The 27,443-nt window shown below is 44.5% G+C and overlaps 1 protein-coding gene and 1 long non-coding RNA gene across 2 annotated transcripts; one reads left to right on the top strand and one right to left on the bottom strand.

Moving 5' to 3' along the window:
- Positions 1–46: 46 nt before the first annotated feature.
- LOC121645103 (zinc finger protein 383-like) lies at positions 47–27,313 on the bottom strand. Its single transcript, XM_041993482.1, has 4 exons — positions 26,986–27,313; positions 17,589–17,769; positions 3,289–3,431; positions 47–1,905 (listed from the first exon to the last, which is right to left on the bottom strand). Exons 1-4 carry the CDS (start codon positions 27,155–27,157, stop codon positions 743–745), a joined length of 1,659 nt encoding a protein of 552 aa, XP_041849416.1. The 5' UTR covers positions 27,158–27,313; the 3' UTR covers positions 47–742.
- On the top strand, positions 8,689–23,392 carry LOC121645201. Its single transcript, XR_006011371.1, has 4 exons — positions 8,689–8,871; positions 9,145–9,445; positions 14,555–14,559; positions 23,379–23,392. It is a non-coding gene; the product is annotated as an uncharacterized LOC121645201 (long non-coding RNA).
- Positions 27,314–27,443: the final 130 nt, after the last annotated feature.

The raw sequence follows: 27,443 nt of genomic DNA, 5'->3' as shown, positions 1-27,443 counted from the left end.
AATATATATATATGTGTGTATGTATGTAAATAGATCATAGCTTAAGTGTCTAATACGGCTACCAATATGAAACTAGATGTGTAATTTTTCTTCTACTACTACTCAAACTCTGGTTCATGTTCAACATTTCTTCTCAGTTTCCCTTAAAAACTTGTAAAAACTCTGGAGCCTAAAGGGTTAAAACCTCTTCTACTTCTGGAGTCTTTGTTTCCAGATGCTTGTATTTGTGGTGGTGCTTCATTTCAAGGTGTCTTCTTACGTTGTAGTCCTTCATTCCAGCCTCTCTGTCTCCACACAGAAGACACACAGCTTTGTCCTTTACATCCACAAACATATTCTCTGTTTACAAAGTCCACTTTTCCTTTAGCCATTTTCTGGGGAGAGGGGTTGTTCACAAAGGTGAGCAGCTCCGTCAGGTTTCTGGAGAATCAGTGAGGTACGCGTTTGCAGGCCTGTGATTGTAAACGTACTAGCAGTGCATTGTGGGACTTGTAGTATTATGGTGGTACGTGTGCTGTATCAGCAGGCCAGCTCTAATAGTAAGTAGATATGATCATGCAGGCCAAAGATAGTTTATTCACAGCCCGGATGTGGCCCGCGGGTCTTGAGTTTGACACGTGATTTATTTTCCACATTTCTTTATAGAAGGTGGCTTTTGACATTCTCTGTTAGAGCTCATGTGGAATGTTAAATGACCGTTTTGATTGAAATAATTTGCACATGTTGGAAAAGAATATGCCCTTTAACCTTTGTGGATTTTCATGTGGCTCATCAAAGCATCCCTGCGACCGAAACATTTTCCACATGTTGGACAAAAAAATGGCTTCACACCTGAGTGTATTGTCATGTGATTCACCAAATGCTTTTTTTGAGTGAAGCATTTACCACATGTTGTACAAGAATACGGTCTCTCACCTGTGTGAATCCTCATGTGACTTAACAAATAACAATTTTGACTGAAACTTTTCCCACATGTTTGACAAAAAAATGACTTCTCACCGAAGTGAATCCTCATGTGGTTCACCAAAGTACTCCGCTGAGTGAAACGTCTCCCACATGTTTGACAAGAGTACGGTCTCTCTCCTGTGTGATTTCTTATATGAATGGCTAACTTACTTTTCATTTTAAATAGTTTCCCACAGAACTTGCAGGAAAGTTGTTTCTCATCTCTGTGGGCTGTTTTATGTCTTTCAAGGGATTTTAGGTTAACAAATCTAGAAGGTGGCTTTAGACATCCTATGTTAGAGATCATGTGGTACTTTAAATGACCATTTTGAGTGAAACATTTTCCACATGTTGGACAAGAATATGGCCTCTCACCTGTGTGAATTCTCATGTGGCGCACTAAAGTAGCCTGGCGATCGAAACATTTCCCACATGTTTGACATAAACACGGCTTCTCTCCTGTGTGAATTCTTACATGAACAGTTAACTTACTTTTCGTTTTAAACTGTTCCCCACAGAACTTGCAGGAATGTTGTTTCTCATCTCTTTCATTACAATGACTTTCTAACAGAAAGGACTCTCCTACGTTCTCATTTGTCTCCGTTAGACAGCTCTTTTCTGGCTGTGTATCTGCACACGTTGTTGGTCCTGAGTCTTCAACCATGCTTTCCTCTAAAGGTGAATGTTGGTCTGCAGGAGGACTGTAAGAGGGAATATGGTCCCTGTTTGGTCCTGGATCACTGTGACCATCTTCCTCATGAGCAGCCGGTATTGAAAACTGATCAGTTTCATCCTTCAGCCAAAGCTGCTCTTCCTCCTGACTGCTGAGGAGTTCCTCCTCTTCCTCTTTAATACGAGCAGACTCTGGTTGCTCCTGGTCCAGGTTTGAGTTCTGGTTGCACAGCTGCTGGTCATCTTGAAGAGCTTCATCCACCTTGTAGACATATTGATGTGGAACCTCTGGAGGGATAAAGGGACAAATGAAAAACATGAAGAAAGATTTTAGTTTAGGTTAATTACTAGGGTTCCTAAAAAAGAAAAAATAGGACTTAATATTTATATTAAGTAGAGGAAGGGAGTATTCTCCCTGTAGAGGGCCGATCATGTTGCCCCCTTCATAAGGGGAGCATCATTTTAGCGACATACAGGAGGAGGGTGTTGGAGCCGTGCACGCTGCACGTCTGTTTTGCTACTAGTTTCATGGAGAAACAAAACACGGAGGAGAGGAGCAGGAGGAGGAACAGAAGGAGAAGAGTCAGTGGGAGTGGCCATGGACTAAGCCAGCAAGAGAGAATGAGTGAAAGAAAAGGAAAGATGATCTGGATGCACTTTTTTCCTATTGCTGTTTCTATTTCTTATTCCCACGTTGTTTGGTTTGAACTGAAGCAGATTTTTTCCTCCTGATGTACAGATTGTTGTGGGATGTGTGTGTGTGGTTCAGGCAGCTCAGTGTGTGTGTGAACGTAAGTGAGTGTGTGCGCAGAGAAAGGCGCGCAGCGTGACTGATGAGACCGGAAGCAGCGTGTGTAAAAAAATAGATGTTATTTTTTATTATTTCTACCTCCGGGTAGAAAGAGATGATGGGGACCAGAGCAGGTAGAGAGCAGTAGGGATTGTTAATAACAGTGCAGATCCTTCAGCGAAATAGCCGTTCTTTTATTTGTGTTCCACCACATCAACAAGTGCAGAGTGTAGTTTAGGGAGTTAGCCCCGAAGCAAATGCTGTTTCAGCACCGGAGACGACTGTTCTCCCCTGACCACCCGACTTTCAACCAGTTGTCCAGAGCCGAATAATGGTGGCCACCAACTCAGCGGTACCGATGCAGGCAGAGGCTATTTTGTACTGTTGTAAGTATGAAGTTATTTGATCATAATTCTAATATAAACAGCAGCATGCTTCTTATCTCCTCTATCCCTGCCAATAGTTATGGATGTGATTATTTGTTGGAGGCTGCAGTACAGTTAGCACACGTAAATGTTAGCAGTTTTTAGTGGTTTCGTGGATGTAGATGGGCTATAAGTGTTAGAAATGATTAATACTATAGGTTCTGTATGTTTATTCATGATTGTTAAACCTCCAGATTAAGCACTGCGGGGTCTTTGGAATAATCAAAATGGTCCTTGATCTGAAAACTGATTGGGGAAACACTGCTGGTTAGAAATACCCAGTCCTAATATATACATGTGAGCAGGACGGCAGGACCTGGGTCGGCATTGAAAGCCTCGATCGGTTCTGCTGTCCGGCAGCAGAGCTGCACTTTGAATGTAAATATCGTTGACGATCAGGTGAATTTAATTGTGGCCAAAATCGGATTAATTGTGCAGCCCTACTAGTCAGGATACCTCCAGGACGCCTCCCTGATGAGGTGTTCGGGCATGTCCCATCTGGAGGAGGTCGCGGGGAAGACCCAGGACATGCTGGACGGACGACATCTCTCGGCTGGCCTGGGAACGTCTCGGGATTCCCCTGGATGAGCTGTTGAAATTTTACAGTTTCATCCTTCAGCCAAAGCTGCTCTTCCTCCTGACTGCTGAGGAGTTCCTCCTCTTCCTCTTTAATACGAGCAGACTCTGGTTGCTCCTGGTCCAGGTTTGAGTTCTGGTTGCACAGCTGCTGGTCATCTTGAAGAGCTTCATCCACCTTGTAGACATATTGATGTGGAACCTCTGGAGGGATAAAGGGACAAATGAAAAACACGAAGAAAGATTTTAGTTTAGGTTAATTACTAGGGTTCCTAAAAAATAAACTTTTTTATACTTTTACTCGTTCCAGACTCTTGGTAGTTCTTCTCAGTTTGGGGACTGTGGGTAGTGACCGAAAGAACAAGATCGCGAGTACAAGCGGCCGAAATGAGTTTTCTCCGCAGGGTGGCCGGGACTCTCCCTTAGAGATAGGGTGAGAAGCTCGGTGGTCCGGGAGGAGCTCAGAGTAGAGCCGCTGCTCCTCCACATCCAGAGGAGCCAGATGAGGTGGATCGGACATCTGGTTAGGATGCTTCCTGGACGCCTCCCTGGTGAGGTGTTCCAGGCACGTCCCACCGGAAAGAGGCCCCGAGGAAGACCCAGGACACGCTGGACGGACTGGACTACATGTCTCTGCTGGCCTGGGAACGCCTCAGAATTCCCCTGGATGAGCTGTTGAATGTGCCGGGGAGAGGGAAGTCTGGGTTTCCCTGCTGAGGCAGCTGCCCCCGCAACCCAACCCCGGATAAGGATGGATGGAGGAACGGATGGATGGGCTGGGTTTGACAAACCAATGTTATTATTTTAATTATTAAAATAAACCTGGGCCGGCATTGAAAGCCTCGATCGGTTCTGCTGTCCGACCTGTTGTGTGCATGCGTGGTGTCGGAACAGCTCTAGTATGTTGATGCTAGCAAGCCACGTTCTGTCCCACAACTTTGGCTCGCTGACCCGGCATTTAAAGACCGGCTTTAGCCGGTCATGGGGAACGATCGGGAAGCTTTTTGTGAAGTGTGCAGGAAAACCAATAATGTGACCTGGAACGGTGTCACAGCGATCATATCACATGGTTTTTGGTGCAACTGCAAACAACCACCTGGTTTGTTGCTGTACTGTTCCATCTCCCATCAGCCCAAACATAAAAGCTACTGGTTATTCCAGCCTTGGACATACAGGGTCTATATGGGATTTCCTGCTACCACAGAGAAAATACCAGTTCATTTTATGTGCTGTGTTAAAGTGACAGGTGGATATTTCAGTACTGCTGCTGCTCAGCTAAACTAGTCTGTACACGTAGGCTACCGTCCACATCTGTCCACATCTGTCCTGGTCCAGCTCAGAAACAGCTGTAAACTGGGCCAATGAGGAACATTTTCTTAGTCCAGGTTAAAGCTGATGAGGAGACTTTGTGACTTCATCAGTGTGTTTATCTGGCTGGAAATCTGCTTGTTGGCTTATTTTACTGCATGAAATCTTTGGTGGGTCCTGCTGGACCAAACAGACCTCCACAGGTGGGCTGCTGCATGGAAAAGTTTGATATGTTTAATATGCCTTAAATTGTAATGTAATGTTTTATTTTAGGATTAAAACACTGCTCTTTTAAAATAATGCAAAACATAAAAGAACCAGTCTTTTGAACGACTCTTTGAAGTGACGACTCCCGAATGAACGACTCGTTTCAAAGAGCCATAAGTCCCATCACTACAAAACACACTCATTTTAAATGGGAACAGCATCTTCCCCAAATAAAGATGAAAATGAAGCTTTTTTTCCTGAAAGGACCAAATTATCAGTCAGTTTTAGGTATTTACCCAGTAAGAACATGTGAAGTTCACTTACTTACCCGGTAACTGCAGCTAGTTCAAATGGATAAATACGAGGAAACTACTGTTCAACAGCTTCATAATTACTCTGGATTTACCCATGAAGTTCTTAGTAGCAGCAACACATGACGGTAACTACAGAAACATGTCAGTAAAAACGTAGAAAGAAAGAAGTGTTGAAGTACAGTGAAAAGCTTCTATTATTTCCTGCTAACTACGTCCCTGCAAATATCTGCATTGGGGTGGTAGAGATGTGAAACGTCTGCAACCAGCCCACAGTGGCATCTCAGCGTCTCTCTTAGTGTTTCTGCCTGAAACTGCAGCTGCAGCATCATTTTCCTCTCAGTCTAAAACTAAATGCTGCCACGTGGACTACAGATGGGAATTAGTGAGAACGCTGGAATCTGCTACAGAGCATCTTTACCTTGTGGATCAGGTTTTCTACATGGTCCCTGACAAATAACGCAAATAAATCTAAACTAAATGTACCGTAGAGCTCTGATCAGGATCCTCCATGAGTCCATGTGTTAGTTCATTCAGACCATCCCAGTGTTTCATACCTGTTCTGATTAACTTTATCTGTGGATTCCAGGTGATATCCAGCAGTCTGCGCTGACGATCGATCTCTTCTTCGTACTGGACGATGGTTTTTTCAAACTCTGTGAATATTTCTTCAGCAGCAGCAGTTAGTCGCTCGCTGATAAACTCTCTCAGATGCTGAACTGAAGACATTGTTGCTGAAACACTGAAATATTCAGCTGAGAGACGACAACACAACCGTCTTCCTGCTCCGTCCTCACACGAGGAAAGCTAACGATGCTGCTAGCGGCTTGTTTACTTCCGGTTGGTGTCACACTGGGAAGTTCCGGCAGCAGAAGAGGAAGTCAACCTTTTATTCCGCTTTGTATTGGAAACATTACTTACTTAAATGTACTTACTTAAATATAATTTAACCGTAGTACTTACCTAAATATAATTTAATTATGTACACCAATGACGTCAGAAACTAATGTTTAACCTTTTATAGGGATTTAATCTTTGTCCAATTACAAGACGTTTGAGAGCTAATCTGAATGTATAAATGAAACCTAAAAGCACTTAGAGACCACAGACCTCCACCAAACCACAAAACACCGTCTTGCATAGCTCCCCGCTGCTCCAGATGGCTTAGAGCAGTGTGGACAGCTGTGGGGACAGCGTCCTCTGTGGATCTGTTAGCGGTGATGTTCACCTGAAGTGACCCTGCACCAGTTTCTGAAAACACTTCATGGAAATAGGTGTGAGTGTCCCTGGACGGTGGTCATTCAGACTGCTGATGGTCGTCTTTTTTGGCAGGGGGACAATCACCGAGGACTTCAGGCAGGGTGGGACAAGGACTGGTTAAAAATCCTGGTAAAGACACCACCCAGCTGGTCTGCACAGGTCTTCAGAACTGGTCCAGGTACACCATCCGGTCCAGCAGCTTTCCCTGGTCCACCCCTCTCAGTGTGGGCTGCACCTCCAGCTCCTCCAGCCTGAGGATGTGGTCTCCGTGGGCTGAGGGGAGGGATGCAGCCTCCGGTGGCTCCACCTCGAAGCGGGTGAAGTAGACATTAAGCTCCTCGGCCAGCGAGGCGTCACCCTCAGCCACTGAGAGGTTTCCGGGCTTGTAATTGGTGATGTGTTGGATCCTCTGCACCACCTGCCTGGTGTTGTTACTGCTGAGGTGGTCCTCCATCTTCCTCTAAATGCTGTCTTAGCCTCTGTGATGCCTCTCCTCAGGTTGGCTCTGGCTGCACTGTATTGTGTAACATCACCAGACCTGAAAGCCGTGTTCCTCTCTCAGCAGTGTCTCCACCTCTCTGGTCATCCAGGGCTTCTGGGTATCCGGTTACTCCACATATCCGGTTTAGAAAAGATATAAATATTAAATATAAAGTCAAATTGATCCATATGACCTAAAACGTAACGACGTACCAGAAGATGAACAGATAAGATCAGATAGTTTGATATTTGTACACGTTTGTAAATGGACATTTTTGTGCGAAGACACGCTCAGAATTCAAACTATAAGATAAAAAGACACATTAAAGCAAGTGCAGACAGAAGAACAGACAATAAAGCTGTAATGATTAGCTCCTGAAGACCCGGAAGTTCAGCCACACACAGAGGGTAAAGGTTTGAACAGAGTAAGGTTTACTGAAACTGGGAGGATGGTGGGGAGAAACCAGATGTAGTCCGTTAGGAGTGGCGGGGCGATCCTGAGAGGCTGCGTGTTGAAGAATCCTGAAACCACTCCAGACATTAATTATGGGTCCACTAATCCAAAAGGCGTAGCCAAGGGCAGGCAATGTTCACACACAAAAAGGCAGAATCAGGCTACTTATCAAGGGGGGCAGACAAATCTCCGTGGTCCAAACATGGGTCCATATCCAGATAGGATATCCATTTTAATTCATTCCTTAAACTCGGCCTCATTGATCTACCTGGAAATTGTGGGAAGTGTAAATTTTTACATCTGGATTATTAAACTAAAATGAAATGAGCAGCAGATGTTTTACAGGACGGCTGTTTCACACCTTAATGGTTTGTACCTTTTAAAGCTGATTCCTTCTCATTTTAACACAATAAAGCTTCTCACCTGTGTCAGGATTTATGTGAAGATCATAAACCTCCTGATGATGATGATGATGATGATGAAGACAGAGAGAGGAGGAGCTCCACCAGTGAATGTGAAAGGCTTCATGGTGGAAGTGAAGAGCTGCTGTGTTCTCTCTGTTCTTCATTCAGTACAAGTGAAAATCATGTTGCTGCTCTTCATCTGGATGATGATGATGGTCTCCTTTCAAACTGGTAAGTCATGAACAGATGGAGCTAAATGTAAGTGAAGAGGCATCAAAGAAACATTTCATGATGCTTGTCTTCTGTTTTAATAGAAATAAACTAGTTTAAAGATGCAGAATTAAAATGCAAACATGATGGTGAAATCTATCTTTGTTTCCAGGATCCTCTGAGGATTTACTGACACCATTTAAAGAAGTATGGATGGGTTTGGAAGGAGACCACCTGACTCTCTCCTGCAACTATTCAGGCTCTGTAAATTATCTCTACTGGTACCAACAGAAGTCCACTTCCCCTCCACAGCTGGTCATTGCAGGACTTTCAGATACTACAGAGAAAAGGTTTTCTTTAAAACATGAAAGAGAGAAAAAGGAGTTTCATCTGCAGATCACCACCACTGAAGTGTCTGACTCTGCTGTGTACTACTGTGCTGTGAGGCCCACAGTGACAGGAAACAGCAAAACTCTGTACAAAAACCTTTGGAGCAAAGACAATGCAATACTCCACAACGTCCACTAGAGGGCCTCACACACTGTTAAAGCTCTGATTGTTGAGTCATTGGACTGGTGACAAAGACAAGAGAGAAATGAAGCAGTAAAGATCAGAGACAGAGCTGCTGTGGAAGCAGGAAACAATCTGATTGGTTGAGCTGAACTGAAAACATCATGGCCCCGCCCACTGAACTTCAGCTCATCCAATGACATTATTTCTTCCTCATTCTACTGCAGTGGAAGAACATTGTTCATCTGCTGTGTGTCTGGCTTTAAGAACTCCAAAGACATGTTGCTTTACCTCTTTTTGCTTCTATCTCACATTCTAGGTGAGTTTAAGAACAGGGATTAAAGTTTGCTTGAAGCTGCTGCATTAACCACATATACAGACTGCATTTCACTACTTTTCTGCTTTCTTTGCTCTGATAGAATGAAAATCATCTTTGGATCATCTTGTAAATTGAACTGACAGAGTTCTACAGTTGATTTAGTTGTGAATGTCCACAGAGTAACACTGTACAGGAGACATTTTCCACTGTCTTCTCCTCTCAGCCTCATGGACAATGTTAGTCTGATGGCTTCATTTTCTCTACTTTTTCCAGGACTAAAAGCTGCAGACACAATCTCTCCTGATCAAGATGAAGTCAGTGGAAGAGAAGGACGACCTCTCAAACTCAGATGCACATTTCAGACAGGTTATAATTATCCTTATCTCCACTGGTACAAACATCATTCTGACCTTCAGGCTCCTCAGTTTATACTCTGGAAACGACATGGCACCAGAGAAGAACACATTCCTGATAAACGATATTCCTCAGAAACATCGTCTACAACAACCAGCCTGACCATCAGCGAGCTAACCCTGGCAGACACAGCTCTCTACTACTGTGCTCTAGAAACACAGTGATACAAAGTGTAGAAGAGGCTGTACAAAAACCTGAACACAGATATCTGACTACTCTTCAAAGAGGAGGGAAGTGGTATTCAGACCACAGCTTCATATCAGATGGATTCTGCTCATTCCTGTTTTATCAGAGTCTCTGTGGTTCCAGCTGCAAACACTAATTATTCTAATAGAAAAACTCACCAACAATGTGCTTCATAGAGCTTTGGAAAGAATAGAAAATACTGTGCGTAATAAAAGTTTGTTCCACATCTGATTCATAAAAACCACAAACATGTTTCCAACATTTTAACTATGAGGATGTAAAGTAAAACTTTTCCAGATGACCTAAAAAGTCAGAACATTCCAGAAAATGTTTAATATATTTCTGCTGTAAACCACGTGAAGTTGTTTTATTCTGACACAGTTTTGTAAAATGAATTCTTTGACAGACAGAGAGTCAGTGTAGAGATCTCTGAACTGGACTGATATGATCTATTTCTTCCATCTCATCTAAAAACTATAAACATCCTGGTACTACAGGGTTCATTCCTGGGTCCTCTTTAAACCCCCCTCGTTGGAGTTATTTTCCCAGAAACATCATGTCCACTCCACTGCTATGCAGATGACACCCAAGTCTATATTTCCAATAAACCCTTCCACCTTCATCCCTCTCTGACTGTCTCACTGAAATAAAATCATGGCTCATATGGAATTTTATCAATTAAATAATGAAAAAACAGAAATGTTGCTTATTGGTACCAAGTCCACGTTAACCAAATCTAGCAGTTTAACAATATTTAACAACATTCATCTGTCCCTTCCTCCTTTCAGGTTAAGAGCTTGTGTCTCATCCTGGATAGCACACTCTCCTTCACTTCCCATATCAATAATTTAATCCGGTTAACAAACTTTCATCTCTGCAGCACCAAACATCTTCATCCTTCCCTCACACCTCACACTGCTGCCATACTGGTTCAGTCTAGTCTCCTCTCCACTTGACTATTACAACTTCCTTCTGTACGCTGTCCCCTAAAAATCCTCTATAAGCTACAACTGATACAAAATACAGCAGCTTGTATCAGTACAATGACATCATCTATTTCCCACATCACACCTGTGCTACAGAAACTCTACTGGCTTCCTGTCACATATCGCATTCAGTATAAATTAATTCTATTAACATACAAGCCATTCACAACCTCGCCCCTTCATACATCTCTGACCTACCTGTTTGTACCCTCAGATCTTCTTCTTCTATTCATCTCACTGTCCCTCCTGTTCTCCTCAGCACATAACCAACCACCATAACCAACCCCTCCACCACAATCCTCCATCTGAGGAAGGAGGTAGCAGCTGGATTTGGTGATGCCGTTTATCTTCTTGAAGTTTCTACAAAAACGATCAGACCCACCAGATTTACCGTCCTAAAGGCAGGGTGAACTCCAGGAGCTACAGCTGGTTCAGCAACGCCATGCAACATGTAATCAACCTGCATTTAAACACGGATGTTTATCAGGATTTATCCTGTAGGGGGCTGTTTTATAGGGTGGAGGCCCCCACATCCATGTCATGCTGTATAACTTGAGTTTGAGAAAACTGTCTGTTATTTTCCTTGCTGGGACAGCACAGGTTTCTTCTCTTCCTATTATCGTAACAATAACGGTTTGCATTCGAAAATATAAGGACTTTGATAATATCTTTGTGTCCACTCCAAGTAAGGATAAAGGTCTCCAATTTTGGAGGTCACTTTTTTGACCTTTCTTAAACAACAAAAAACACCAGTACGCAAAGATAAGGGCAATATGCCTCTAGGAAGGGATTCCTTATACATATTTTCAACATGGGTTCTTTTAATTGGCCCCAAAAGGCAAGATAAAATTCTTTGGGTAAGCCGTCTAATGCAGGGGTTTTATTATTTTCCATAATTAATAAAGCTATTGTTAAATCAAATACATCCAAATCCCAATCTAACACCACCTTTTTATTTGTTGGCAAATAGATCCAGCAGGTTGAGTCTCAGATGCTGGATCCTGTTTCCAGGTTGATCTGACTGACTGGATCCAGTGAAGCGGATGACTGGTGTTTTCCAGAGTGGTGCTGAGTGACGTTAATAACTGCACATGCACTGATTTAGATCCGTTCTCTTCTGCTTTTACAGACTGACCATTCGCTGTCTGCTTGATGGCTGCTGTTCTTCAGACCAACACAGGATCTTAAAGGAATCTTTTCTCCTCCACGTCTCCTCTTGCAGCTCAGGCTGGACACATGAACCAGCATCTGCTTCCTTCTCTAGCTGACCAGCTTCTCACCAGTTACTTCATTCGCTTCTTATCACTCCATTAGATGGACATTCTGACATGAAGAACACTTCCATTCATTTCAGAGGGAAATTAGAAAAGTGTAATCAGAGTATTTGTGCAGGTGATAGAAACTCACCTCCATGTGCTTTACACAGCAGGAGGATGTTATGCAGCAGTGGATTCACCACGTTGTAGCTTGTTAGACCAATGTTTGCATTTTAATTCATTCCTTAAACTCGGCCTCATTGATCTACCTGGAAATTGTGGGAAGTGTAAATTTTTACATCTGGATTATTAAACTAAAATGAAATGAGCAGCAGATGTTTTACAGGACGGCTGTTTCACACCTTAATGGTTTGTACCTTTTAAAAGTTGATTCCTTCTCATTTTAACACAATAAAGCTTCTCACCTGTGTCAGGTTTTATGTGAAGATTATAAACCTCCTGATGATGATGATGATGATGGTGATGATTATTGATGATGATGATGATGAAGCCAGATAGAGGAGGAGCTGTGAAGGAAGCAGAGTCTGGGGTAGCTGGTGCTGGCTCTCCTATCTCGGGGGCTGAGGTCGCTGAGGTGGTTAAAAAGCGCCTCGGTGGCAGGGCCCCAGGGGTGGATGAGGTCCGCCCAGAGTTCCTTAAGACCCTGGATGCTGTAGGGCTGTCATGGCTGACACGCCTCTGCAGCATCGCGTGAACATTGGGGACAGTCCTCCTGGACTGGCAGACTGGGGTGGTGGTCCCCCTCTTCAAAAAGGGGGACAGGGGAGTGGTCCAACTACTGGGGGATCACACTCCTCAGCCTCTCCGGTAAGGTCTATTCAGGGGTACTTGGGAGGAGGGTCCGTCGGAGTGACGGACTCGCTTGTACGAGCTGTCCGGTTCCTGTACGACCGGGGTCAGAGCTTGGTCCGCATTGCCGGCAATAAATCCGAATCGTTTCCAGTGCGGGTTGGACTCTGCCAAGGCTGTCCTCTGTCACCGATTCTATTCATAACTTTTATGGACAGAATTTCTAGGTGCAGTCGAGGTGTTGAGGGGATCCGGTTCGGTGGCCTCAGGATTGGGTCTCTGCTCTTTGCGGATGACGTAGTTCTGTTGGCTTCATCAGGCAGTGATCATCAGCTTTCACTGGAGCGATTCGCTGCCGAGTGTGAAGCGGCTGAGATGAGAATCAGCACCTCCAAGTCCGAGACCATGGTCCTCAGCCAGAAAAAGGGTGGAGTGCTCTCTCCGGGTCTGCGATAGGGTCCTGCCCCAAGTGGAGGAGTTTATGTATCTCGGAATTTTGTTCACGAGTGAGGGAACGATGGAGCGGGAGATCGACAGGGGATCGGTGTGGCGTCTGCAGTGATGCGGACTCTGCATCGGTCTGTCATGGCGAAGAGGGAGATGAGCCAAAAGGCAAAGCTCTCGATTTACCGGTTGATCTACTTTCCTACCCTTGCCTATGGTCATGAGCTGTGGGTAATGACCGAAAAAACGAGATCACGAATACAAGCGGCCGAAATGAGTTTTCTCCGCAGGGTGGCCGGGCTCTCCCTTAGAGATAGGGTGAGAAGCTTGGTGATCCGGGAGGGGCTCAGAGTAGAGCCGCTGCTCCTCCACATCGAGAGGAGCCAGATGAGGTGGCTCGGGCATCTGGTCAGGATGCCTCCTGGACGCCTTCCTGGTGAGGTGTTCCGGGCACGTCCCACCGGAGAGTCCTATGACACGCTGGACAGACTACATCTATCGGCTGGCCTGGGAACGCCTCTGGATCCCTCCGGATGAGCTGGTGAATGTGGCCGGGTAGAGGGATGTCTGGGTTTCCCTTCCCTTGCAGCTGCCCCTGCAACCCGACTCCGGATAAGCGGAAGAAAATGGATGGATGGATGGATTCCTCTTATCTGGAAAACTGCAAGGATAACACCCCTATTAAAAGGTGGTGATCACACTGATGTAAGTAATTACCGACCTATTTCTATTTTATGTGCCATCACCAAATTATTTGAGAAATTGATCTTCCATCAACTAACCAATTATCTTAATCATTTTGAAATCTTATCACCCAATCAATCAGGCTTTCGTTCTGGCTATTCAACAACTACTGCTCTACTTAAATTTACAAATGATGTGCTTCCTTCCTCAGATCAAAATCAGTATACAGGTGCCATATTTCTTAATCTCTCTAAAGCTTTTGATCTATTAGACCACTACTTACTTCTAGATAAGCTCTATTCAGTTGGTCTCAGCAGGAATGCTCTTTTATGGTTCAGTGCTTATTTACATAACAGACGTCAATTTTTTTTTTTTTTTTAATGATCATCAGTCTGGTCACTGTATTATTAAAAAAGGTGTTCCACAAAGCTTTACTATCGGCCCCCTATTATTTTCTATTTTTATTAATGACCTTCCTTAAGTCTGTATCGACTGTCAAACTCATTTGTATGCTGATGACACTGTCATCTATCTGTCAGGCTCAAATATACCTAATTTATGACTAATAATTCAAAACTGGCTAAAAGTAAATTTGCTAAAACTTAACCTTAAAAAAAGCAAGTGCTAGTTGTTATATCGTGTACTGTCCTCCTTTTATATATAGTGTTACACAGTATGTTTGGTATATTGTAATATTGTTTTGTCTATGTCTTTGTTTCTTTTGGTCCCCCTTGCAAACGAGATGCTACATCTCAAGGGGTTTTCAACAATAAATAAACTGAAATTAATATCAGCTAATAGAAGTGACTGTGTGCAAAGATGTTTTACACAACCCACCACAAAGGCAGATTAAACTGATAAACCTCTTTGCCCAAACTTTTAAGTGCACCTTCTTTAGCTAAGCTAACGTTAGCCCGGACCATGGAGCCGAGAGATGAGCCGAGCGGAAAACCCACAACTCTCGTCATTTCTAGTACAGAACCACATCTTAGAGAACTAACACTTGTTAAATAAAGGACAGTTTAAATGCTTTCTTTGCTGTTCTTTTCTTCATCGTTGGTCCAACTTCATCTTTATCTGTAACTGTTTACAATATTCATGTTCAATAAAGTTAGAAAAAAAAGTTCAACTTCCAGTAAGCACTGAATAACCAACAACACTCACAAAAAAGAACCGTCGCTGTCGAGGTCACCTGATATCTGGAGTAGACTTAAGACATGGCAGCGTCCTCGTCCTCCATTTATCTGCAGCTGGATGCCTCTCCTTCCACTAGTGACATCTGGACCACATCTGGACTGCATCCGGTCCATAGCTGAACCATCTCTGGACCGCATCTGGACCACATCTGGACTAAATCTGGACCTCAACATACTTGCCGTAACCTGAGTCCAGTCCAGCTAGTGACATCTGGTCCATGTGGAACACAACATACTTGCCAGTGCTGTAACTGAGCCAGTAGAGCCAAAGGTGTTGGCCGAAAAAGCTCAAAATTATCCACAATGCATCTTGAAAAGTAGTGAGCATCGATGGTCACTAGACGGGTCAATATAAACTACAATGCATTGCGGGCAGAAGCTCAACATGGCGCAAGGAGGCGAAAAAATTGAGCTGCGCGAAATTACCTATAAGCACACAAACAAAGAATAAAATACAACATAAGGAACAAAAATAAAAATATTTACACACAACTTTGGATTGGATTTGGAATGACATCTTGACGAGGGTTGTGGTTGCCGTGGTGATGGCGGTAGTCACGTGGTTTGCGGCGACAAAAAAATAGGCAGCTTCGTGTCCAAATCGCCAAGAGAATGAGTGCACTATGTAGTGTGCTATATAGTGCAGCCCTATGTAGTGAACGAGGGGTTAGGGAGTAGGGTGGACATTCGGACACAGCCTATGTTTCTTCTTCGTTTTTTGCTGGTTGTTGCTGTTTCTTCTTCTTCGTTTTTTGCTGGTTGTTGCTATGTTTCTTCTTCTTCGTTTTTTGCTGGTTGTTGCTGTTTCTCTTTCTTCGTTTTTTGGTGGTTGCTCGCAAATGGTTGCTAAACACACACACAAAAAACTTTCTTTAAAACGTCCACATTTGACAAGAAGCAAGTCTTTTATTAGTGAGTTTTCATGTGGCCCTTTAAATCACAATTTACAGGAAACATTTTACACATTTTACAGGAATCAGCTTCTCAGCTGTCTGACTTCTGTTGAGGCCCTTAAATCATCATTTAGATCAGAGGTGTCAAATTTAAACACACAGTGGACCAAAATTAAGAAAAAAGGAACAAGTTGAGGGCCGCCCGATTCAAAATTTAAAACTCATTTTAATGACTTTTTTACATTTCTAAAGCGGACCTTGCGTACCATGGATGTACGTCTGCAATGCTCGAACATTTGTGTGTGTGTGTGTGTGATAGCCAAAGTGTCTAATACGACAACCAATATGAAACTAGATAAGTAATTTTACTACTCAAACTCAAAAACATTTCTTCTCAGTTTTCCTGAAAAACTTCTAAAAACTCTGGAGCCTAAAGGGTTAATATCTCTTCTACTTCTGGGGTCTTTGTTTCCAGATGCTTGTATTCGTGGTGGTGCTTCATTTCAAGGTGTCTTCTTACGTTGTATTCCTTCATTCCAGCCTCTCTGTCTCCACACAGAAGACACACAGCTTTGTCCTTTACATCCACAAACATATTCTGTTTACAAAGTCCACTTTTCCTTTAGCCATTTTCTGGGGAGAGGGGTTGTTGACAAAGGTGAGCAGCTCTGTCAGGTTTCTGGAGAATCGGTGAGGTACTCGCTCGCGGGCCTGTGATTGCAAACATACTGGCAGTACATTGTGGGACTTGTAGTATTTATGTAAAGCACTTTGAATTGTCTATACAAATAAATTTGCCTTGCCTTGGTACATGTGCTGTATCAGCAGGCCAGCTCTAATAGTGACTAGATATGATCATGCAGGCCAAAGATAGTTCATTCACGGCCCGTGAGTTAGATTGAATCTTTTCCACATATAGAAGGTGGCTTTTGACATTCTCTGTTAGTGATCATGTGGTACTTTAAATCATCATTTTGTTTGAAACATTCTCCACATGTTGGACAAGAATACGGCCTCGAAGCTGTGTGAATTCTCATGTGGCAGACCAAAGTACCCCGGCGACCGAAACATTTTCCACATGTTGGACAGAAAAATGGCTTCTCACCTGTGTGAATTCTCATGTGGTTCACTAAAGTACCCTGGTGATTGAAACATTTTCCACGTGTTTGACAAGAATACGGCTTCTCACCTGTGTGAGTTGTCATGTGGCGCACCAAATAAGTCTTTCGACTGAAACATTTCCCACATGTTTGACAAGAATATGGCTTCTCTCCTGAGTGAATGCTCATGTGGAGCACCAAAGTACCCTGGTGACTGAAACATTTTCCACATGTTTGACAAGAATACGGCTTCTCACCTGTATGAGTTGTCATGTGGCGCACCAAATAAGTCTTTCGACTGAAACATTTCCCACAGGTTTGACAAGAATACGGCTTCTCTCCTGTGTGATTTCTGAGAAGAACAGTTAACTTACTTTTAATTTTAAATTGTTTCCCACAGAACTTACAGCAATGTTGTTTCTCATCTCTGTGGACTGTTTTATGTCTTTGAAGAGATTTTAGGTTAACAAATCTTTTTCCACAGGTGTAACAAAAGTGCAGCTTCTCAGCAGTGTGGTCATTACAATGACTTTCTAACAGAAAGGACTCTCCTACGTTCTCATTTGTCTCCGTTAGACAGCTCTTTTCTGGCTGTGTATCTGCACACGTTGTTGGTCCTGAGTCTTCAACAATGCTTTCCTCTAAAGGTGAATGTTGGTCTGCAGGAGGACTGTAAGAGGGAGTATGGTCCCTGTTTGGTTCTGGATCACTGTGACCATCTTCCTCATGAGCAGCCGGTATTGAAAACTGATCAGTTTCATCCTTCAGCCAAAACTGCTCTTCCTCCTGACTGCTGAGGAGTTCCTCCTCTTCCTCTTTAATACGAGCAGACTCTGGTTGCTCCTGGTCCAGGTTTGAGTTCTGGTTGCACAGCTGCTGGTCATCTTGAAGAGCTTCATCCACCTTGTAGACATATTGATGTGGAACCACTGGAGGGATAAAGGGACAAATGAAAAACATGAAGAAAGATTTTAGTTTAGGTTAATTACTAGGGTTCCCAAAAAATCAAAATTAGGACTTAATATTTATATCATTAAGTAGAGGAAGGGAGTAGTCTCCCTGTAGAGCGCTGATCATGATTTTCCCCTTCAGAAGGGGAACATCATCTTAGCGTCATACAGGAGGAGGGTGTTGGGGCCGTGCACGCTGCACGTCTGTTTTGCTACTTGTTTCATGGAGAAACAAAACACGGAGCAGAGAGGAGCAGGAGGAGGAGATGGAGGAGGGGTAGGAGGAGAAGCTGGAGGAGGAGATGGAGGAGAAGCGTTAGTGGGAGTGGCCATGAGAGAGAATGAGAGAAAGAAAACAACTGGCACACTGGCTACTAATTACTCACACAATAGAATTTAACCCTTTAAATCCTGACCTTAGATTTTCATTTAAGGTCAAAGTATAACTCCTCCCTGAGCCGCCACTTTACCGTGGTGAAGGAGTTTGGGCATCCTGATGATCCTAGGAGATATGTTATCAGGGGCTTTTTGACCCTGACAGGGTCACCCATGATAAACAGGTCTCTAAGGGAGGGACCAGACAAAATGCGATGCAATAGACCCCTATGACGACAAAAAAACCTATGGACCCAGGTGTCCCTTGCCTTGCTCGGACATGGGTCACCGGGGCCCCCCTCTGGAGGCAGGCCTGGATGTGGGGCACAGACGCGAGCATTTGGTGGCCAGGCCTTTGCCCATGGGGCCTGGTCGGGCTCAGCTTGAAAGGGTGACATGGGCCCCCCTGTGGGCTCACCACCTGCAGGAGAGGCCATAGGGATCGGGTGCTGGTTGGCAGCCAAAGGCAGGGACCCTGAAGATTTTATCCGTGGCTGCAGAAGATAGCTCTAGGGACGTGGAATGTCAATTCTGTAGCGAGGAAGGAGCCTGAGCTGGTGCACAAGGTTGAGCGGTTCCGGCTATTTATTGTTGGACTTACCTTAATGCACGGCTTGGGCTCTGGAACCACTGTCCTCAAGAAGGGCTGGACCCTCTTGTATTGTGGAGTTGCTCCTGGTTAGAGGTGCTGAGCAGGTGTGGGCATGCTCATTGTCCCCCGACATGGTGCCTGTATGTTGGGGTTTACCCCGGTGGACAAGAGGGTAGCCTCTCTCCGCCTTCAGGTGGGGGGACGGGTCCTAACTGTGCTCATGCACTGAGCAGCAGTTCAGAGTACCCACTCTTTTTGGAGTCCTTGGAAGGGAAGAGGTCTTGGAGAGCACTCCTTCCGGGAACTCCCTCATTCTGCTGGGGGGCTTCAATGATCACATGGGCAATGACAGTGAGACCTGGAGAGGCGTGATTGGGAGGAGCGCCCCCCCCGATCTGAATCTGAGTGGTGTTTTGTTATTGGACTTATGTACCATGTACATTTAGATGGCGCCGACTGAATGGCAGCCAGTTACGGCAGCTCTGACGCTCTTCATTGTTTATTTCCTTTACACTTTATGTGTCTACAGTAGTCGCTCCTGTTCACGTCCATACTTGGATGTGAAGCTAGTGAGACTGGTTCTGTGTTTTTACTGCTTTTTGGACTTTTATACACTGCGTCGGCCAACGCATCCAGCTATGGCTCAGTTGATTACACTCGGGAGCAGCTACTAGCACTTAGCCAAGCTAGGCTACCCCACGAGGAGAGACTGAATATCCCCGCCAAACTAAGGAGGAGGAGGAGGGGATGCAGAGCCGGAGTTAAGCGCCGTGAGAAGAGACGAAGGTACAAACCATGCCTTCCATCTGTTATCAGGGGAAACGTGAGGTCTCTCATGAACAAGATGGAAGAGCTAGCGGCGCTAACGAGGCTACAGCGGGAGTACCGGGAGTGCAGTCTGATTCACTTTACGGAGACCTGGCTAAACGAGCTCACCCCGGACTCACTGGTGCAGCTGGATGGATTTCATTTTGTCAGAGAGGACAGAAACTTAAGGGAGAGTGATAAGAAGAAGGGCGGGGGAATAGCAATGTTTGTGAACAACAAGTGGTGTAACCCTAGGCACACTCATGTTAAGGAGCAACAGTGTACTAGGGATATTGAGCTGCTAGCTGTTAGCATTCGGCCATACTACCTGCCGAGGACGTTTTCACATGTCATTGCAATAACGGTGTACATCCCCCCCTCGGCCAACGCCAATGCAGCCTGTGAGCTTCTCCACAGTGTTGTGGCACAACTACTGACAGCGCATCCTCAAGCCTTTCATCTCATCACTGGGGACTTTAACCATGGTTCCCTGTCTGCTACTCTCCCTAACTTCCATCAGTATGTGGACTGCTGCACCAGGGGCAATAAAACTCTGGACCTGCTGTATGCAAACACAGCAGACGCCTACAGCTCCCACCCCCCGCTTGGCTGCTCAGACCACAACCTGGTCCATCTGCTCCCTGTTTACATACCTACGGTGAAGAGATTGCCCCCCACCAAAAGGTGTGTGAAAATGTGGTCTGAGGAGGCCAGTGAGGCACTGAGGGACTGTTTTGACACCACTGACTGGGAGGTGCTCTGTGGGCCACACGGACAGGACATTGACAGTTTAACGGACTGCATCACTGATTACATTAACTTCTGTGTAGAGTCCACCGTGCCCACCAGGAGGGTGCGGTGTTTCTCAAAGAACAAGCCTTGGGTGACTCCTGAGCTGAGAGCCTTGCTGCTAGACAAAAGAAGGGCTTTCAAATCTGGAGACAGAGAGGAACTGAGGAGGACACAGAGGGATCTTAAAAGAAAGATCAGAGAGTGTAAGGATAGCTACAGGAGGAAAATGGAGGACCACCTGCAGCAGAACAACGCAAGGGAGGTTTGGAGAGGACTCCAAACTATTTCAGGGCAGGGCAAGGGCAAGAGGAGGGATCCTGCATCTGGAGATAGAGACTGGGCTAACAAGCTAAATCTCTTTTTCAACAGATTTGATACTGGGCCTACTCCCAACTCTGTCAGCTCGAGCACAGACCAGCATACCCCCAGCTCCCCTTGCATGTTTGACACCTCACTACAACCACCATCACCATCATCTCTGAATCTCGCACCCTCCCCCTCACCACTATCACCATCTCCGGAGCTCTTACCCTCCCCCTCACTCCACCACCACATCTGGGGCTCTCCTCTCCACCACCCCCTTCTCTCCTCACACCGACAGTGGATCAGGTGAGAGTGCAACTAAAGAAGATCAAAGCCAGGAAAGCCACGGGTCCTGATGGCATCAGCCCCAGACTCCTCAGGGACTGTGCAGACCAGCTATGTCAGGTGGTCTGCTACATCTTTAACCTGAGCCTGAGTCTGGAAAGAGTTCCGGTCAAGTGGAAAACTTCCTGTGTGGTCCCAGTACCCAAGATCCCGTGTGCCAGGGAGCCCATCCACTTCAGACCTGTGGCCTTAACCTCTCACCTGATGAAGGCACTGGAGAGGATCGTCCTTAACCATCTCCGCTCACTGGTAAGCCCAAATATAGATCCTCTGCAGTTTGCATACCAGCCTGGCATTGGGGTGGACGACACTGTCATCTACCTGCTGCAGAGATCCCTGTCTAACCTGGAGGGCACTGGAAACACTGTGAGGATCACTTTTTTTGATTTCTCTAGTGCTTTTAATACGATTCAACCTTTACTACTCAGGCTGAAGCTGGAGAGGGCAGGGGTCAGTGACCATCTGACTGCATGGGTCATGGATTACCTTACTTACAGATCCCAGTATGTAAGGCTGAGGGACTGTGTGTCAGATGTGGTTTTCTGCGGCACAGGGGCCCCTCAGGGCACAGTACTATCACCTTTCCTCTTCACCCTGTACACATCTGACTTCAGGTATTCCACGGACAGTTGTCACCAAGTTCTCCGATGACACTGCCATAGTGGGATTACAGGAAGGTCATCACGGACTTTGTCGACTGGTGTGAGCAGAATCCCCTTCTAGTAAATGCCAGCAAGACAAAGGAGATGGTGATCAATTTCCAGAGAAAACCCTCCTCTACTGCACTGTTAAACATCAAGGGACTTGACATCGAGAGAGTGAGGACATACAAGTACCTGGGTGTCTACCTAAATAATAAACTGGACTGTACAGATAACACCGACTCTCTTTATAAGAAGGGTCAGTGTCGCCTATACCTGCCGAGGAGGCTGGGATCCTTCGGCGTGAGCAGGCAACTTCTGAGAACTTTCTATGAGACCGTGGTGGCATCCATGGTTTTTTATGCTGTGGTGTGTTGGGGAGGGGGGTGTTCTGAGCGGGACAAGAACAGACTCAATAGACTGGTAAAAAGAGCTAGCTCAGTCTGTGGCTGCCCTTTGGACTCTGTTGAGGTGGTGGTGGAGAGTTCTGGCAAAACTGTCCGCCATCATGGACAACACCTCTCACCCTCTGCATCAGACTATGGGGGCCTTAGGCAGCTCCATCAGTGAAAGACTCCTACACCCGAAGTGTAAAAGGGAACGCTTCCGCAGGTCCTTCATACCCACAGCAATCAGACTGTATAATGCTGCATTACATTCTACTGCATCACCGGAACCCACACTCACATGACGGTATGACCGACAGCTAATGATGCACTTTTATTGTATAGTGTATATAATGTTTCTTTCAGTTAATTGTATTTTATTTAACTTGTTTTATCTCCTTTTGAGCTGCTGAAACAGGGAACTTTCCCCATGTGGGATTAATAAAGATTATCTTATCTTATGTGCTTGTCATGGATTGTCCATAAAGAACACCTTGTTCAGGCATAAGAAAGTCCACATGTGCACTTGGCACCAGGACACTAGACCGTAGTTCGATGATCGACTTTGTAATCGTATCATTGGACTTGCGGCCGCATGTCCTGGACACTCGAGTGAAGAGAGGGGCGGAGCTGTCAGCTTATCACCACCTGGTGGTGAGTGGGCTTAGGTGGTGGGGGAGGATGCCAGCCAGGTCTGACTTACCATTACCATTTAAATGTTCTCTGTAGGGTTAATTAACATCAACATGTTAGAGATCTGAACTTAAAAAATATTTAGCACGACTCTGCTAAATGAAACGCTTTTTTCACTTGTTTCTCTTATCTGTGGAAGTTATCTGGGGAAGCACTGTATTGTTCTGATATTTCAGAAATGAATGTGTTAGATCAGATTATTACAGCTTATTAAAATTAAATCATTTCTAGAAGAGCTGGATCCGCCATCAATAGGGGAGCACCAGGACAGAATGTTAAACTCAGACATTAGGGCTGCAAAGATTAGTCGACGTTGTCGACAATAGTCGACAATAAAAATAGTCGACAACGAATTTAGCCGTCGACTATTGTCGGCAAAAAAAAAAGAAAGAAAAAAAAACTACAGCGTGAGACATCGTCTTCTAATCCTATCTCTGCTGAGAGGTGCACAATGTACATGCGCAAAGAGGGGAAAAACATAAAGAGTGAGACATCGTCTTCTTTTTTTATCTCTGCTGAGAGTTGCACATGCGCAGTAAAGTCCGCCAGGGGAAAAACATGGTGGCGGACCAGAGAGGAAAACCACGGCAGAGAATGTTTAAAGTCTGGGATGACTTCACGTTAAACTTACAAAATACATTAAATACATGTGAGATTTGCAAAGCCGACCTTGTGTACCACGGAAGTACGTCTGCAATGCTCGAACATTTAAAGAGGAGGCACGTCGGACTTACTTAACAAGCTCAGCAAGATTTCAAAGCTGAAAGTGAAATAAGATCCATATATAATAATCATGAGTATTAGTTTTATTAGTCGGTGACTAATCGACCATCAGAATAGTTATTACTTGCAGCCCTATCAGACATTACGCAAAAAAGAGAAAAAAGAGGTGAGGGATGCTATAAGTAGAACAAAAAAACAACAAAACACCAGGTAGCGACGTGTTCCCATCCCTCGGAGTTTCACGCAGGTTGTCGGTTTGTGAAAAGACGGCTCTTTTATATACAGTCTATGGAGGACGGAAAACATAGCACCAGCAAACATCATGATGACAAGCGAAGATGATTCACACTCAGTTGCTATGCTTTGCAACACTAGCGCTAATTTCACATGCTAATTTACATTAGCATAGAGCATAAACAGAAGTTACATTAATCAACAAACGCAGCGCAGCTTTCCCTTAGTCTCACCTAATAAATGAATTTGATAATAATTTAATAAGTTTGTAAGGACAAACACACCATTCACTTGGCCCCAAACATCATTACATTTGTTGTTTCAAACTATAAGGCCACTAATTTACTCCACTAATAAATCCATACAGACATGCTAATTCTTGTAAATCAAGATAAACTTTTCGGTTAATTTAAACTAAATTCCGGTGCTTACTTGTTGAGGAGAAACTTTGCCAGCTCTACATCCATCTTGAAATTAATTTGGTCTCTCAGACTTCTCCACCTTACAAAAGATTCTCCAGGATCGATCCTCGTTTTATTCCATTTTTGGTCGTTTGCTGTTTTTTAGCAGGATGCCGAGGCTTTTTAGGTTTTTCTGAAACTGTTTCTGGTCCGCTTCTTTTACTAGCTTCCATACCTGCAGGCTGCTGCTCTTTTTGTCGACATAAAATAACAAACGCTGGCTGTTGTTTGGCAACTGTGGGGAGTCGCATATGATTGGTTAAGGAACCAGGAAGTAGGAAATAGCTACACAGTGCACCTTAGTTATTCCGTCACCTAACTCCTATTTTAAAAGCAGAAAAGCTTGACCAAACATTGTTGATGTAGAGCGGGGGTGGCCGGTGTCGGTCCTCGAGAGCCACAATCCTGCAGGTTTTCCATGCATCCCTGCACCGACACACCTGAATTAAACTAATGAGTCGTGGTGCAGATCCTTATAGGCTGTTGGATCCATTTAATTTGAGTCAGGTGTGTTGGTGCAGGGATGCATGGAAAACCTGCAGGATTGTGGCTCTCGAGGCCACCACTGATGTAGAGACAGATTGTTTATATGGAAGCTTCCTTTTATCACAACAAATGAGAATATTTTAAATTATTTTACCTAACTACCTTTTAGTTTTTGAGGACGTGGTGGAGTATCAGGTGAAGAGGACGTTTTAAAAAGGTTCAGGTGTTGTGAGCAGCGGCGGTAGGTGGCGTCTGTCTCTAGGTAACCGTGACCGCAACAAAGACAACGAGCAGCACTCAGAATAAGGAACAAGAGACGTCCCGCACGGGACAATCCAATTTAGACAAACATACGGGATGTATCAGCGAAAACGGGATAGTTGGCAACCCTAGCGACCGCACACGACAACCTCCGTAATGAATATTCAGGGTAGCTCAGAATTCCTAGAAGCCAGAACTCAGGGCAAAGCACCAGGCTAAAGTTCGGGGCTAATGATAAGCCTACTGTAAGGTTACCAGCTGGCTAGCTGAAATACTAGCAAGCTAAATGGTTAACTTTAGTTAGCAAGACCATCAGACAATGCTGGAATTAACATTACAACTAGCTAACGTTAGATGGCTAGAAAGTTTGCTTTCTTGCTAATGGAATTTTCCAGCATCAGATCCGCTCGTTTCCTAACATTAACCAGTTTGTTCGAAGCATCGGGTAACGTATGAAAAAAGCGCTAGCTAACGTTATTTAAATCAAACAAATATCTGTCAGTTTTGCTCCAAAAAGATTGACGGACGGCAGGACCTGGGCCGGCATTGAAAGCCTCGATTGGTTCTGCTGTCCGACCTGTTGTGTGCATGCGTGGTGTCGGAACAGCTCTAGTATGTTGATGCTAGCAAGCCACGTTCCGTCCCACAACTTTGGCTCGCTGACCCGGCATTTAAAGACCGGCTTTAGCCGGTCATGGGGAACGATCGGGAAGCTTTTTGTAAAGTGTGCAGGAAAACCAATAATGTGACCTGGAACGGTGTCACAGCGATCATATCACATGGTTTTTGGTGCAACTGCAAACAACCACCTGGTTCGTTGCTGTACTGTTCCATCTCCCATCAGCCCAAACATAAAAGCTACTGGTTATTCCAGCCTTGGACATACAGGGTCTATATGGGATTTCCTGCTACCACAGAGAAAATACCAGTTCATTTTATGTGCTGTGTTAAAGTGACAGGTGGATATTTCAGTACTGCTGCTGCTCAGCTAAACTAGTCTGTACACGTAGGCTACCGTCCACATCTGTCCACATCTGTCCTGGTCCAGCTCAGAAACAGCTGTAAACTGGGCCAATGAGGAACATTTTCTTAGTCCAGGTTAAAGCTGATGAGGAGACTTTGTGACTTCATCAGTGTGTTTATCTGGCTGGAAATCTGCTTGTTGGCTTATTTTACTGCATGAAATCTTTGGTGGGTCCTGCTGGACCAAACAGACCTCCACAGGTGGGCTGCTGCATGGAAAAGTTTAATATGTTTAATATGCCTTAAATTGTAATGTAATGTTTTATTTTAGGATTAAAACACTGCTCTTTTAAAATAATGCAAAACATAAAAGAACCAGTCTTTTGAACGACTCTTTGAAGTGACGACTCCCGAATGAACGACTCGTTTCAAAGAGCCATAAGTCCCATCACTACAAAACACACTCATTTTAAATGGGAACATCATCTTCCCCAAATAAAGATGAAAATGAAGCTTTTTTTCCTGAAAGGACCAAATTATCAGTCAGTTTTAGGTATTTACCCAGTAAGAACATGTGAAGTTCACTTACTTACCCGGTAACTGCAGCTAGTTCAAATGGATAAATACGAGGAAACTACTGTTCAACAGCTTCATAATTACTCTGGATTTACCCATGAAGTTCTTAGTAGCAGCAACACATGACGGTAACTACAGAAACATGTCAGTAAAAACGTAGAAAGAAAGAAGTGTTGAAGTACAGTGAAAAGCTTCTATTATTTCCTGCTAACTACGTCCCTGCAAATATCTGCATTGGGGTGGTAGAGATGTGAAACGTCTGCAACCAGCCCACAGTGGCATCTCAGCGTCTCTCTTAGTGTTTCTGCCTGAAACTGCAGCTGCAGCATCATTTTCCTCTCAGTCTAAAACTAAATGCTGCCACGTGGACTACAGATGGGAATTAGTGAGAACGCTGGAATCTGCTACAGAGCATCTTTACCTTGTGGATCAGGTTTTCTACATGGTCCCTGACAAATAAAGCAAATAAATCTAAACTAAATGTACCGTAGAGCTCTGATCAGGATCCTCCATGAGTCCATGTGTTAGTTCATTCAGACCATCCCAGTGTTTCATACCTGTTCTGATTAACTTTATCTGTGGATTCCAGGTGATATCCAGCAGTCTGCGCTGACGATCGATCTCTTCTTCGTACTGGACGATGGTTTTTTCAAACTCTGTGAATATTTCTTCAGCAGCAGCAGTTAGTCGCTCGCTGATAAACTCTCTCAGATGCTGAACTGAAGACATTGTTGCTGAAACACTGAAATATTCAGCTGAGAGACGACAACACAACCGTCTTCCTGCTCCGTCCTCACACGAGGAAAGCTAACGATGCTGCTAGCGGCTTGTTTACTTCCGGTTGGTGTCACACTGGGACGTTCCGGCAGCAGAAGAGGAAGTCAACCTTTTATTCCGCTTTGTATTGGAAACATTACTTACTTAAATGTACTTACTTAAATATAATTTAACCGTAGTACTTACCTAAATATAATTTAATTATGTACACCAATGACGTCAGAAACTAATGTTTAAC

The sequence above is a fragment of the Melanotaenia boesemani genome, chromosome 8 (genome assembly GCF_017639745.1).
Source record: "Melanotaenia boesemani isolate fMelBoe1 chromosome 8, fMelBoe1.pri, whole genome shotgun sequence".
Taxonomy (NCBI): Eukaryota; Metazoa; Chordata; class Actinopteri; order Atheriniformes; family Melanotaeniidae; genus Melanotaenia; species Melanotaenia boesemani.
This window is presented reverse-complemented; position numbering and strand designations above follow the sequence as displayed.

Excerpts from the sequence above, each read along its gene's own strand:
- LOC121645103 (XM_041993482.1), bottom strand. The coding sequence starts at position 27,157 with ATGTCTTCAGTTCAGCATCTGAGAGAGTTTATCAGCGAGCGACTAACT. Across the intron at positions 17,770-26,985 it reads GATAAAGTTAATCAGAACAG|TGGTTCCACATCAATATGTC; the intron begins GTATGAAACACT and ends TTATCCCTCCAG. Across the intron at positions 3,432-17,588 it reads CTGAAGGATGAAACTGATCA|ATTTCAACAGCTCATCCAGG; the intron begins GTTTTCAATACC and ends TGAAACTGTAAA.